Here is a 15447-nt window from a genome sequence, read left to right as displayed (position 1 = left end):
TGTGGTTCATAAAAGCATTTTGCAAGCTTGGGAGTAACTGTTAGGTGTTCATCAGTAACACAGCAGAGCTGGATCAGGGCTGGATAACACATGTCATTCCCAATTAGCTAGTGTAACATCAACATTTTCCATTCAGGGAAACTTATCAAAAGCAAATGCAGCTGGGCGCGGTGGCTCATGCCTGTACCCAGCACTTTGGGAGGCTGAGGCAGGTGGATCACCTGAGGTCAGGAGTTCGAGACCAGCCTGGCCAACATGGTGAAACCCCGTCTCTACTAAAAATACAAAAATTAGCTGGGCATGGTGGCACGTACCTGTAATCCCAGCTACTCGGGAAGCGGAGGCAGGAGAATCATTTGAACCCGGGAGGTGGAGATTGCTGTGAGCTGAGATCGTGCCGCTGCACTCCAGCCTGGGGGACACGATGAGAATCCATCTCAAAAAAAAAAAAAAAAAAGTGAATGCGTATGCTGCGATTTATCACTGGAAAACAGACCATTTACTAACTTCACTAAGTGATATTAGGAATCGATTACTTGTTGGCCTCATCATTGAGGTCATCACAGTGACCAGGTTCTAACCCTGGAGCTTCGGGGTACCTGGGAGGTTGTATGTACGCTCCTTTAGTTCATGGTGGCTGCCAATGTGGCTCCAGAATGAGAGCTGCGAAGATCACCGTGCTTAAAATAAAAGCATAGCCGGGTGCGGTGGCTCACGCCTGTAATCCCAGCACTTTGGGAGACCGAGGTGGGCGGATCACGAGGTCAGGAGATCGAGACCATCCTGGTTAACACAGTGAAACCCTGTCTCTACTAAAAATACAAAAAAAAATTAGCTGGGTGCGGTGGCGGGTGCCTGTAGTCCGAGCTACTCGGGAGGCTGAGGCAGGAGAATGGCGTGAACCCGGGAGGTGGAGCTTGTAGTGAACTGAGATCGCACCACTGCACTCCAGCCTGGGTGACAGAGTGAGACTCTGTCTCAAAAATAAATAAATAAATAAATAAAAGCATATAGCACCAGAAGTGTGAGAGATTCTAAACCATTTGCTCAGAAAGAAAGAATGGGTGGGGTGGATAAGATTCTTTTTTTTTTTTTTCCCCCAGACAGAGTCTCACTCTGTTGCCCAGGCTTGAATACAGTAGCACAATCGGGGCTCACTGGCACCTCCGCCTTCCAGGCTTAAGCAATCCTCCCACCTCAGCCTCTCAAGTAGCTGGGACTACAGGCACGTGACACCACACCTGGCTAATTATTTGTATTATCACTTTTTTTTTTTGAGAGACAGGGTGTCAGTATATTGTCCAGGCTGGTCTCGAACTCCTGGACTCAAACAATCCTCCCTCCTTGGCCTCCCCAAGTGCTAGGATTACAGGCCTGAGCCACTGAACTCAGCCAGGATTTTTCATTCAACCTGGCGTTTCCCATCCTGTGATGCTCCCTTAGGCCGCCTTACTCTGATCACGTGGTAACAGCGAGACAATTCAGGCTCATGAATCACCCACGTCCCATGGTACCTTCAAGGTGCTCTCCCCGTTAGTAACACTCACAGAACTGGAATCTTTCTGGATGAACTTTCCCTTTGCTTCTCTAATCCACGTCCTGCGTTCCTGGGCTGGAGAACTGCAATCAGAAAGTGACTGGGGGCCAAATGGAGACTGGAATAATCCCAGGAGAGGCTTGGTGTGGGGTTTCTTGGCCCTGCTGACGTTCTGAGCCAGGTACTTCTTTGCTGTGGGAGGAGCTGTCCTGCGCCTGGTAGAATGTGGACAGCATCCTGGTTTCTACCTACCGTGTCAGTAACACCACCCCGCGATGGGACAGCCAGGAACGTCCCCAGGCACTGCACAGTGTGACAGCCAGGAACGTCCCCAGGCACTGCGCGATGTGACAGCCAGGAGCGTCCCCAGGCACTGCGCGATGGGACGGCCAGGAACGTCCCCAGGCACTGCGCGATGGGACGGCCAGGAACGTCCCCAGGCACTGCGCGATGGGACGGCCAGGAACGTCCCCAGGCACTGCGCGATGGGACGGCCAGGAGCGTCCCCAGGCACTGCGCGATGGGACGGCCAGGAGCGTCCCCAGGCCCTGCGCGATGGGACGGCCAGGAGCGTCCCCAGGCCCTGCGCGATGGGACGGCCAGGAGCGTCCCCAGGCACTGCGCGATGGGACGGCCAGGAGCGTCCCCAGGCACTGCGCGATGGGACGGCCAGGAGCGTCCCCAGGCACTGCGCGATGGGACGGCCAGGAACGTCCCCAGGCACTGCGCGATGGGACGGCCAGGAGCGTTCCCAGGCCCCTGCGCGATGGGACGGCCAGGAACGTCCCCAGGCACTGCGCGATGGGACAGCCAGGAACGTCCCCAGGCGTTGCTAAATGGCCCGTGGGAAGCACACCCACCCCCCGGTTGAAAACTGCCGGCTTAAGGCAAGCACCAAGCGCCTGGCACCATCCTTTCCTTCCTAAGTACGAGAGCTCTCGCACGCCACCTTTTACTCTGGGCAGCAGGTCACCGGTTCTTAACCGAGATCAGAGGCAAAGAACTAGTTCCCAGAGAGGCTTGGAGGAGAACTGGCAGGACGTAGCTGTTAACTGTCCGTGGAACACGAACGAGCAGAGGAAGTGAAAAAGAGCGTCAAGATTTTATGACTGACCACGTCCCCCTTCCCTCCTCACTCATTTCTCCGGGGAACTTACAGAACTGGGCTCTGTAATAAGGAGTCTTTCCCGAGTGGGGAGGGCTCCCTGAGTGATTTCATTGAAACCTACATATGCCAACGATTCTTACAGTATCTTTCTAAAGTATTTAAATGCTGCAGAAATAATACTTAGAGTTTAAAGTATGTGGATGTGAACAGGGACACAGGAGCTTTTGCCAAAATGGTCCTGTTTGCAGCTCAGGAGCTTTAGAGACCTTCCTTCTTCCACCTCGTAATCTGTGTAGGTTCCTAACCCTGTTGGTCGGAGCAGAGATGTGTCAGGCAGCCCCCCTGGAACCTCAGGTCGCTTGTCGGTGCTCCTGGATCAGAGAGCATTAGCTGGTGCCTGGTGAGTCAGAAGCTGGATCACTCTCGGGTTGGTGTCAGCAGCCAGTTCTGGACGGCCCTCTTAAGCCGTGCTGGCCTTTCGTTCTGGCCTTTGATGTAACCCAGGGTGTGTAAGGGCTGCCTGCCCTTTACAGAGAAACAGATCTGTGCTGGGAAGTTAACAAACAGGAGGCAGGATGTGAGATGAGAGAGAAGGAACTGTCTGGTCAATGGGGTTCACCCAAGTCTAGAGGTTCATCTGTGTGGAGGGTGGGACTTAATATAAGGCAGGAGGCTCGGGTAGAATCTGCCCCAGCCACCACCTGGTGTCTGCAGTGATAGAAAGCCTGGGAGACCTTCCACCCGGGGCCCTGGGAAGCTCCAACACTCAGCCTCCGTGTCTTCTGTATCTTTCTCTGGCTGCAGGGATTTCCGAGGCTTCCTTTTTGTGCATCTGGACATTTTCCTTTCTCTGCTCATTTACTTATCCTACAGACACAGGCGGGATGGTGGGCCTGGCCCAGGGTCGGTGCTGGCACTGGGGTGATCACGATGTAGAGAAGGTAGTTTCGACCGGGTGCTGTGGCTCACGCCTGTCATCCCACCACTTTGGGAGGCCAAGGCGGGCGGATCACAAGGTCAGGAAATCGAGACCATCCTGGCTAATGTGGTGAAACCCCGTCTCTACTAAAAATACAAAAAAATTAGCTGGGCGTGGTGGTGGGTGCCTGTTGTCCCAGCTACTCAGGAGGCTGAGGGAGGAGAATGGCGTGAACCCGGGAGGCGGAGGTTGCAGTGAGCAGAGATTGCATCACTGCACTCCAGCCTGGGCGACAGAGCGAGGCTCCGTCTCAAAAACAAACAAACAAACAAAAAACCAAAAAAAAACAAAAAAAGACAAGGTGGTTTCTGTGCTTGGGGAGAGCGAAGGCGCTAAGTCTGCAGGTGGGAGCCGAGGAGGAGCTCCCTCACCCTGCTGGCTGGATGAGAGTTCGAGGGAGATACGGTCAGGGAGTTTCCCAGTGATTCTCATCAAGGAGCTGGAGTCAGGTAAACATTGCTGGGAAGGGTGGCTCGGATAGAGGGAATCCCACGTGTGAAGGCTGGAGGAGAGGGGAATTCCGGGGAAGGGCGGATTGGATAGAGGGAATCCCATGTGTGAAGGACAGAGGAGAGGTGAGTTCTGGGGAATGGTTCCCAGGGAAGCAGCCTGAAGAATGAAGGGAGGGAGATGACTCTGGAATTCTTGCCAGTGTCCAGCTAGGAGATGACGCATGGGATGCCGTACAGGCTCTGCTGGAGCACAACACACGCCCCTGCTGTGTCCCCGGAATAGGTCATGCTCCTGTCACTCTGAAGGTCATTAGTAACGAGGCAGAACAACCACACAGGACCCCCACTTACATCTGAACAGCTTCTGCACACTCTTTGCAAGGTAATTGCCTGCTAAGACATTTGTTAAGACTTTTTTTTTCTTTTGAGATGGAGTCTCATTCTGTCATCTTACTGCAGCCTCCACCTCCTGGGTTCAAGCGATTCTCGTGCCTCAGCCTCCCGAGTAGCTGCGATTACAGGCTCCCGCCACCACACCTGGCTAATTTTTGTATTTTTAGTAGAGATGGGGTCTTGCCATGTTGGCCAGGCTGGTCTCGAACTCCTGACCTCAGGTGTTCCACCTGCCTTGGCCTCCCAAAGTGCTGGGATTACAGGGAAGAGCCACCGTGCCGGCCTGTTCAGACTTTTCAATCTTCCACGTGTTAAACTGTCTATTTTTCTCTTATTAACCACAAGTTCGGGATTCTTCAGAGGCCAAACTACTGTTCTCCCAGGCTTTGAGAAAAAACTTTTCGTGTCATTTAGCTACATAGTTTTGCTGAACTCCTTCAACAACAGGAGAGCATATGTTGGTAGCTGGGCAAGCCCTACTCTGAGCATAATCTTAAGGGACTGGCAAGAATTCCCTGGAGAACCCCGAGAACTTGCTGACCATGCTGGAGGATTCCCCGGAGAACCCCGAGAACTTGCTGACCAAGCTGGCATCAGTTTTCTTTCCTGGGAACTGTTTCCACTCACATGTTCTGACCCCCAGCCTGAGGCTGGCACCAGCTGAGGGTTTGCAGTATTTGAATGTTGGCCTTGCCCTGACCCATGCTCAAATCATTTGTTTCACTAAGAATATGTATTTTCAGATCACAAACCAGATTAGTCCACATCTAGCAGTTTAATTGCTGATTCAGTTAAAAAGTCCTTGCTTGATAGGCTCTGGGCTGAAATTGAACAACGTTAGAGGCTGCCAGGACTTTTTCTTTCTTTATAAAAGCAGAACTCCATGCACGTACTTAAAACAGGTACATGGTACTGAAGGGTATTACTGAGGTACAACTCCTCAGCTATCCTCTCTCTTAAGGTTCATTTATCTATTTATTGAGACGGGGTCTCTGTTGCCCAGGCTGCAGGGCAATGACGCGACCTCAGCTCACTGCATGCTCCGCCTCCTGGGTGCAAGGGTTCTCCTGCCTCAGCCTCCCGAGTACCTGAGACTACAGGCGCCCGCCACCAACTTTTGTATTTTTTGTAGAGACGGCGTTTCACCATGTTGCCCAGGCTGATCTTGAACTCCTCAGTGCAGGTGATCCTCCTGCCTTGGCCTCTCAAAGTGCTGGGATTACAGGCGTGAGCCACTGCGCCCAGCCTTAAGTTTCTTATATACATCCTTCTGAAATATCTTCTGTGCATTTATACGTGTATGTGACGGGTATTGTCTGTCTTATTTACAAAAGAAACGTCTGATTTATAAAAAAAAATCTAATATCTTGCCAGTCTCTTCCTATCGGCATAGCCGACCTGCTTTAATTGTTGCAATAACAGCATTGTATTCTATTGAATATATAGAGCGTAATTTACTTGCCCACTGCCTGATAAATGGATATTTCACTCCTTCCTTCTCCTTTGGCTGTAGCAAATAATACTATGATAAACATTGTCGCACACACATTTTTTTTGTTTTTTTGAGATAGAGTCTTGCTCTGTCGCCCAGGCTGGAGTGCAATGCCGCAATCTCAGCTCACTGCAACCTCCACCTCCTGGGTTCAAGCGATTCTCCTGCCTCAGCCTCCCGAGTAGCTGGGATTACAGGCATGTGCTACCACGCCCGGCTAATTTTGTATTTTTAGTAGAGATGGGGTTTCTCCATGTTGGTCAGGCTGGTCTCGAACTCCTGACCTCAAGTGATCTGCCCACCTCGGCCTCCCAAAGTGCTGGGATTACAGGCGTGAGCCACTGCGCCCAGCAACATTGTTGCACATCTATCTCTGCACACTTCACACATGCATATCTGTGAATTGGAATTGCTAAGCCAAAGAATAACGGACATTATTGACTTCTGTAGACATTGCCAAGGTCCTTCTTGGAGGGGAGAGACTGTCATTGCTTTATAGAAAATGTGTAACTCGGCCGGGCGTGGTGGCTCATGCCTGTAATACCAGCACTGTGGGAGGCTGAGGTGGGCGGATCACCTGAGGTCATGAGTTCGAGACCAGCCTGACCAACATGGATTAACTCCGTCTCTCCTAAAAATACAAAATCAGCCGGGCGTGGTGGTGCATGCCTGTAATCCCAGCTATGCAGGAGGCTGAGGCAGGAGAATCACTTGAATCCAGGAGGCAGAGGTTGCGGTGAGCCAAGATCGTGCCATTGCACTCCAGCCTGGGTGACAGAGGGAGACTCTGTCTCAAAAAAAAAAAGTGTAACTCCAGCTTTTGTCAGCCAGCCTGTAATACCAATAGTTTCCCTTGCCCAGAAAACATTGCTACCTAATACAGAGGATATCACCCAATGCGCTTCCACTGAAGGAGCACAGCGAGGGGAGATGGACGATATCGAGCGACAAAGATGACTTCTGGGAGCTGTGCTTTTCTTCTCTGTTCAATCAGTGTGGACGAGATGATCTGTTTAGTCCCATCTCCTGATTTTACATAAACCAGGCGTGGTTCTAGTTCCGAGATCCAGGAGCCTGACTGCCAGGACAGCTTAAGCAGGAGGTAAATTCTAGAATCTGCCCTTTAGTTTCTGGATTCTTTATCTTTTCATCCGTGTTGAATGAGAGAGAAGGGTTCAGGGCATCTGGCCCTTCCTTGGGCAGCAGACTGACAGAACACCACCTGGGTTGCCTCCGTTTTCAGGAGATTTGCAGCAGCTTCCTTAACTTTACCCACCTCTGCCCCTTTAATGCCAAACACATTCCTTAGAGGTCCGTTAATTAGAGGAGCCTCAGAGTGAGCAGTGGGGTCACGATGGTTTCTCTTATAATCAGGTTGGAAAGGATCTCAGGGTGAGTCTGGTAAAAAGCCTTCTGAAATGTTAGACCAGAGAATTATGTGGAGAGGGAGGAAATGCAGGGCAAGTTCCTGCAAAGCCTCACACTCGTGTTGGTCTCACCGATGTTTATCAGGGAGAAACAGCCTGTACTCCCAGGGCAGCCGTTTGAACGGGCAGAGCCCACTTTGTTCCTCGATTCTGTTTCTTTCCATGCAATCCGCCCTCCTGACCTAATACCATTGAGGCTGGTGTCTTGTCCCATGGGACATGGAACTAGGGAACACAGATGGATCTAAGCTAGCACTCCCCTACGTTTTGGCAAATTTAAGAATCAACACTCTGAAGAACCGTGGTTTTGATTCCCTGAGAAGGAAATGGATTAAGACTTACTCTCCCTACTCCGAACTTTTTATCTTGGGAAATTTCAGACCTACAGAAAAGTTGAAGACAAGTACCATGAATGCCCATCCTGTGCCCTTCACCGGAACCGAGCAACGGCGAACGTGTCCCTTCACCGGAACTGAGCAATGGCAAACGTGCCCCTTCACCGGAAGTGAGCAATGGTAAACGTGCCCCTTCACCGGAAGTGAGCAATGGTAAACGTGCCCCTTCACCGGAAGTGAGCAATGGTAAACGTGCCCCTTCACCGGAAGTGAGCAATGGCAGACGTGTCCCTTCCCCGGAACCGAGCAACGGTAACTGTGCCCCTTCACCGGAACCGAGCAATGGCAGACGTGTCCCTTCACCGGAACCGAGCAACGCTAACTGTGCCCCTTCACCGGAACCGACGGTAACTGTGCCCCTTCACCGGAACCGAGCAACGGTAACTGTGTCCTTTCACCGAAACTGAGCAATGGTTAACGTGTTTCCTCACTCAGTTCCCAGGCATTGCCGCTGCTGATCTGGGGAACACACTGTATGAGCCTGACGTAAACCTCTACAGAGCTCTGTGTAAGCAGTGGGTATGTTTTTTCCCTGAGGGACAGTTGATCCTTGAATGACGTGGGTTTGAATTGCACGGGTCCATTTGTATGTGGACTTTTTTCAACCAGATGTGAATCAAAAATACAGTGTCAGCCAGGTGCAGAGGCTCACACCTGTAATCCCACCACTATGGGAGGTTGAGGCAGGAGGATTGCATCAGCCCAGGAGTTCAAGACCAGCGTGGGCAACATAGAGAGACCCCCATCTCTACAAATAATATTAAAAATTATCTGGGCATGGAGGCATGCTCCTGTGATCCCAGCTACTCAGGAGGCTGAGTCAGGAGGATCGCTTGAGCCAGGGAGGTTGAGGCGGCAGTGAGATGTGATTGTACCACTGCTCTCCAGCCTGGGGGACAGAGAGAGACCCTGTCTCAAAACAAAACACGGCTGAGCGTGGTGGCTCACACCTGTAATCCCAGCACTTTGGGAGGCTGAGGCGGGCTGATCATGAGGTCAGGAGATCGAGACCATCCTGGCTCACACGGTGAAACCCCGTCTCTACTAAAAATACAAAAAATTAGCTGGGTGTGGTGGCGGGCACCTGTAGTTCCAGCTACTCAGGAGGCTGAGGTAGGAGAATCACTTGAACCCAGGTGGAGGTTGCAGTGAGCTGAGATCGCGCCACTGCACTCCAGCCCAGGTGACAGAGTGAGACTCTTATCTCAAAAAAACAAATAAAACAGAACAGTATTCGCAGGATGTGAAACCCATGTATGCAGAGGCTAGTTTTTCCTACACTCAGGCTCTGCTGGGCTGACTGTGGGACTTCAGTATATGCGGATTTTGGAATGTGTAGGGGTCCCAGAACCAATCCCCTGAGTATACTGTGGGGCATTTGAAAATAGATTATATTTATCATGATATTTCATTCCTAAACCTTCATTATCTCCTAAAAACAAGGGTGTTCTCTTCCTAGCAATAATACCGTTATCATACCCAAGAAATGTAGCATTGATGCGTGAAGAGCATAGGTCTGTTGTCTTGCAGAATTTTCCAGAGTCTGAATTTGTCAAATGGTTCCCTCGTGATTACATCCAGGCCAAACATTTCTGGCAGGAATGCCGCAGAGCTCCTGTTGTATCTCACCGGGAGCCACATCATAGTTCCGTCCTGTTATTGATGATGCTGAGGTTGAACATTCGGTTGAGCTAATGTCTGCCAGATCACTCTACTTTGTAAAGGTAGTTTCTCCTTTGTAACTAACGAGCAGTAAGTGGCGTGATACTTTACGACCGTAGGAATGTTCTCCTCCCAGTAACTTGTTACCCAGTGGCTTCACATCCACTGATATGTGATGATTCTTTCATGAATCTGTTTTATTTGTTTTAAGAGACAGGGTCTTGCCCCATCACCCAGGCTGGGTTGCAGTGGCAGAATCATAGCTCACTGTAGCCTCTAACTCCTGGATTCAAGCGATCCTCCCTCCTCAGCCTCCTGAGTAGCTGGGACTACAGGCATGGGCCACCACACCCACCTAAGTTTTATTTTTATTTTTATGTTTTTGAGATGGGGTCTTACTATGTTGCCGAAGCTGATCCCAAATTCCTGGTCTCAAGGGAGCCTCCCACCCTGGCCTCCCAAAGCTCTGGGATTACAGGTGTGAGCCACCGTGCCTGGCCTCCTGAATCTGTTTCTACATTGATTATTGCAGAATCCTGGGCTTTAAATTGTCACTCCTTCTACATTTATTACCTCACATTCCTTTATGAAGAGCCCCTCATTGGCTGAGCACGGTGGCTCACGCCTGTAATCCCAGCACTTTGGGAGACTGAGGCTGGTAGATCGCTTGAGCTCAGGAGTTCAAGACCAGCCTGGGAAACATGGTGAAACCCCGTCTCCACCAAAAATACAAAAAATTAGCCAAGTATGGTGGTTCATGCCTGTAATCCCAGCTACTTGGGAGGCTGAGGTGAGAGGATTGCTTGAGCCCAGGAGACAGAGGTTGCAGTGAGCTGAGATTGTGCCACTGCACTCCAGCCTGGGCGACAGAGCAAGACTCTGTCTCAATTTAAAAGAAAAAACAAAAAAAGAGCCCCTCATGTTCTCCCACTCCATTTTTTAGTATCATTTCAGACTCATGGATTAAAAAAAAAAATCTATTCTTGTAGCTTATTAAATTCACTATTTTTTACCGTATCCCAAATTTGGTAAGTGGGAGTCTTTTCAAGATGGCTCTTGAGTCTTTTAACATGTTCCCAGCATCCTGTAAGCATTTGCTTGCTTTTCTGGCACTCAGTGAGATGTTCAGGCTCAGCTTGGCCTCTCCCTCCCCTAGTCTTGGAATCAGCTCTTCCTCTGAGAAGTCCTCCTTCCCTTTGGTGGAGGGATGGTCCTTAGAAACCAACATCTGGGCATGAAGTGTGTTCCTTGCTGGGCCTCTCACTGCCTCTAGCCACTTTCAATAGAAAGAGCAAAGAATGGTCAGGCGTGGCAGCTCACGCCTGTAATCCCAGCACTGTGGGAGGCCGAGGTGGGCGGATCACCTGAGTTCAGGAGTTCAAGACCAGCCTGGCCAACATGGTGAAACCCCGTCTCTACTAAAAATACAAAAATCAGCCAAGCATAGTGGCACTTGTTTGTAACCCCAGCTACTCAGGAGGCCGAGCCACACAAATCACTTGAACCCAGGAGGCGGAGGTTGCAGTGAGCCGAGATGGTGCCACTGCACTCCAGCGCAGGCGACAGAGTGAAACTGTGTCTCAAAAAACAAGAAAGAGCTGAGAAATTTAAATGTGTTTTAAAATCTTGAGTTGATACTGATATGTTGCACTCAGAACCAGCTGCCCAGGGCCTTTCCTTACTTCCCCAGTCCGTATCTGTGTTCCTCTCATCCCACCGTGATAACCTTATTTACAGATTTGCAACATCCGTAATCATGGCCAGCAGTGATCCTAACAAGTCAAGTTCAAACTTTCTTTTCAGTTCTTTTTGTCCTTAGATCACATCCAAGAAAGGAGGAATAGTCAGAGAGCTAGATCCAAAAGTCACTTAAATTGTTTGCCTTTTTGTCTAGATAGGTAACAGTTATTATTAGAATTAGGGTCACATGTTTCTGTTCATATTAAACTTTAGGATTTGCTGTTTGCTCCTACTTTTTACTTGATTTTATTCTTTTAGTAAAATGTTTACGAGGTTCAAAAGTCAAAACTACGTAGGCTGGGTGCGGTGGCTCACGCCTATAATCCCAGCACTTTGGGAGGCCAAGGTGGGTGGATCACCTGAGGTCAGGAGTTCAAGACCAGCCTGGCCAAGATGGCGAAACCCTGTCTCTATGGAAAAATACAAAAATTAGCCGGGCGTGGTGGCACACGCCTGTAATCCCAGCTACTCAGGAGGCTAAGGCAGGAGAATCACTTGAACCCAGGAGGCGGAGGTTGCAGTGAGCTGAGATCAGGTCACTGCCCTCCAACCTAGGCAACAGAGCAAGACTATGTCTTAAATAATAATAATAATAATAAATTTTTTTAAGTTAAAAGTATATAAAATAATATACAAAGAGAAGGCTCACTTTCACTGCCAGAAGTGAGCGTTTTCCTTAGTTTCTGACTCACCCTTTCTAACTTCCTTACTGCAAAAGTAACCCACACCTCTCTGCCTTGGGCCCTTTGCTTGATGCTTACACGGGAAGGGTCTGAGATGCTGGTTCTCAGGATCAGCTATGACCAGAGGAGACACATTAGAACAGATTGGAGTTCCTGCTGTTCCCTCTGTTAATTTGCTCGGTTTTGCCTGTTGTTTAGTCACCTATGAAAAGTCAGAGTACCCCGTGGAGGACAGGGAGGGGGTGTCTGGAACGGCCTGAGGACCAGGCCTTTCAGAGAGAAGGAAGCAGCCTGAGTTTGGTTTGGATGGTCCATTGAATGGCGTTTGATGGGAGTGGAGCTGACTGTGGTGTCCCCAGAGCAGATCTGGGATCCGTGAAACAGGTCGTGACAGAGCAGATCAGTTGTTTCTCTGGCAGGCCCGTCCGTGCAGCTGTTGTTTTGTATCTGAGTAGTTTGCGTTTCCCTTTCCTTTTCATACAAGATTATCTGGTCCTAATCCCCTCCCTCCTGCTTAAGGGTTGCTGGGAACCATTTTTTTTTTCTTTTGAATAAACATCTTGGGGAAGTCAACTTTTCACATTTGTTGTTGTTCTTTACTTGACATTAAGGAGCTTTTATAAGCAATTAAAACTAGGAGAAAACCCAAACCAAAAATTTCCCCTAAACTCCCCGTGACCTCAGTCGGAATCGCTCCAGTATTCCTGGTCTTAACTCCTTTGGTGAATTTAGAGAGCGACTCTTTATTCCACTTCCAAACGACCGCTTTGAACTATCGGTCAGCGTGGATAAACACATCTCAGGGAGGGGGTCCCTGAAATATGGTTGTGGGGTCAGACTGAGAAGGCCTCATTTTCAAACTAGAGCTGGACGGGAAACTGCATCTGAAAGTATTTCCTGGAATAGCTTGCTCCGTTTCTTGAGTGGCAAGTTTTTTTGGTAAAGATACTCTCCCAGACAGTGGAGGTGCCGTGGCGTTTGAACCAGATCCTTCCAATAGTAAATCATGTTGTCAGTTCCTCCTTGGTGGATGGGATCCATTTGTATCATGCCAGAGAGCCTTCAAAGTAGGGTCAAGAAACCCAGAAAATTGGCCCATGCCTGCCCTTGGCTGGCTATGGGATAGAAAGAGAAGCCTGAGGGCAATCGAGCAAATTAACAGAGTGAGGGAAGAGCAGGAACTCCAGTCTGTTCTAACAAGTTTCCTCTGGTCATAGCTGATCCTGAGAACCAGCATCTCAGACCGTTCGTGTGTAAGCCGTAGGGCTGTTTTCTTTTTTTCTTTCTTTCTTTCTTTTTTTTTTTTGAGACGGAGTCTCGCTCTGTCACCCTGGCTGGAGTGCAGTGGCGCGATCTTGGCTCACTGCAACCTCCGCCTCCCAGGTTCACACACAGGCTGCTGTCTCAGCCTCCCCAGCAGCTGGGACTACAGGCGCCCGCCACCATGCCAGGCTAATTTTTTTGTATTTCTAGTAGAGATGGGGTTTCACCGTGTTAGCCAGGATGGTCTCGATCTCCTGACCTCGTGATCTACCCGCCTCAGCCTCCCAAAGTGCTGAGATTACAGGCGTGAGCCGCCGCGCCCGGCCTCCCGAGGTGCTGGGATTACAGGCGTGAGCCACCGCGCCCGGCCTCCCGAGGTGCTGAGATTACAGGCGTGAGCCACCGCGCCCGGCCTCCGGAGGTGCTGGGATTACAGGCGTGAGCCGCCGTGCCTGGCCTCCCGAGGTGCTGAGATTACAGGCGTGAGCCGCCGCGTCTGGCCTCCCGAGGTGCTGGGATTACAGGCGTGAGCCACCGCGCCCGGCCTGTAGGGCTGTTTTCTTTAGCTCAGCCGTCCAGTATCACCTTTGTGGTTCTTTCATGTCAATACCAGCTATATTACCATTTACTTACATTTTTCTTTAAATATACTCATTTTAAAAATTTAGATTTAGGCTGGACGTGGTGGCTCATGCCTGTAATCCCAGCACTTTGGGAGGCCAAGGCGGGTGGATCCCTGGAACTCAGGAGTTCAAGACCAGCCTGGGCAACATGGCGAAACCTCATCTCTATAGAAAAAATACAAAAATTAGCCGCAACATGGTGAAACGTCGTCTCTACACAAAAATACAAAAGTTAGCCAGGTGTGGTGGTGCATACCTGTGACCCCACTACTCGGGAGGCTGGGGTGGGAGGATCACTTGAGCCTGGGAGGTCGAGGCTGCAGTGAGCCAAGATTGCGCCACTGCACTCCAGCCTGGGGCGACAGAGCGAGACCCCATCTCAAAAAAAAAAAAAAAAAAAGATTTATATCTTTGGTTAAAAAGGAAGATGAGCAGGTGTTAGAGAAACGTTAGTAATTTATTGACATCAAAGCAAGACTCTTCTCTTAAAGTAATTGGAAGGACCGAAAGAAAACTACAAAAGGAATAACCTTCTCACTCTTCTATTCAGTGTTATTTAGTGAGGGATACTCGTGCCACCTAGAGGAGGTCTCTACCAGGTATCGGTGAAGAATTCCACTCAGAGGATCCTTGCCCCCTGCCCTATTTTGATGGCCCTGGTGATATTTGGGATGGTGGTGACCATTGAGAAAGAGAGCTACAGCTTTTATGCTCAGCTTTTTAGAATATTCTTGAAAACTGAAGGTTTCACGGTAGTTTTAGGTATGTCTTAAACAAATCCTTAACTTCAGCTTTAGAATAGTTGGTGTTTAGGCCGGGTGTGGTGTCTCACACCTGTAACCCCAGCACTTTGGGAGCCAAGGCAGGCAGATCATCTGAGGTCAGGAGTTCGAGACCAGCCTGGCCAACATGGCAAAACCCCGTCTCTACTAAAAATACAAAAATGATCTGGGTGTGGTGGTGCGTGCCTGTAGTCCCAGCTACTCGGTAGGCTGAGGCAGGAGAATCCCTTGAGCCTAGGAGGCGGAGGTTGCAGTGAGCTGAGATCGCACCATTGCACTCCAGCCTGGGCGACAGAGCGAGACTCCGTCTCATAAAAAAAAAAGAAAGAAAAAAGAAAAGGTCCAAGACAGACCACGTCCACCACGTGAGGATACAGCAAGAAGGCGCCATCTGTGAGGATCGTGCCCTCACCAAACACTGAGTCCACCGGTGCCCTGACTTTGGACTTCCGCCCACCACAACTGAGAGAAAGAAACTTTTGTGTTCCTAAGCCACACAGTCTGCACTGTCCTATTGTAGCAGCTTGAATGGATTCAGACAGAAATAAATTGGTACCGAGAGGTGGGGGTGCTGCTGTAACTGATACCTGAAGTGGTGGGAGTAGCTTTGGAACTGGGTGACGTGTAGAAGTCAGAAGAGTTTTGAGGTTCATGATGGAAAAGGCCTACGTTGCCCTGAACAGAATGTGAAAGGCAGTTCCGGGGAGGGCTCAGAAAGAAAAGAGGAGAGCTGTAGAGAAAGCCTCAGCTGTCTTGGAGAAAACCTAGGCAGTGTGTACAGGATATTGGTAGAAATGTGAACAGTAGGCTGGGCGTGGCCGGCGGCTCACTCCTGTAATCCCGGCACTTTGGGAGGAGGATCACCTGTGGTCAGGAGTTCAAGACCAGCCTGACCAACATGGAGAAACCCC

General features: G+C 50.0%; 1 protein-coding gene across 5 annotated transcripts in view; it reads left to right on the top strand.

Moving 5' to 3' along the window:
- Nucleotides 1–15447, top strand: part of NXN (nucleoredoxin) — a 180423-nt gene that overhangs the window by 107150 nt on the left and 57826 nt on the right. The window contains exon 1 of one of the 5 annotated variants that reach the window (XM_016931117.4): nt 7728–8163. The exons of 2 other annotated variants lie outside the window; for them this stretch is intronic. In XM_016931117.4, the coding sequence (XP_016786606.3) occupies nt 7801–8163 (363 nt within the window). In that variant the 5' untranslated portion in view covers nt 7728–7800. Of the gene's footprint in view, nt 1–7727; nt 8164–15447 lie in introns of those variants that run through there. 2 more of the 5 variants (XM_016931114.4, XM_016931116.4) reach the window with 2 other exon arrangements.

Source organism: Pan troglodytes, chromosome 19, assembly GCF_028858775.2.
Source record: "Pan troglodytes isolate AG18354 chromosome 19, NHGRI_mPanTro3-v2.0_pri, whole genome shotgun sequence".
In the NCBI taxonomy this organism is placed as follows: domain Eukaryota; kingdom Metazoa; phylum Chordata; class Mammalia; order Primates; family Hominidae; genus Pan; species Pan troglodytes.
This window is presented reverse-complemented; position numbering and strand designations above follow the sequence as displayed.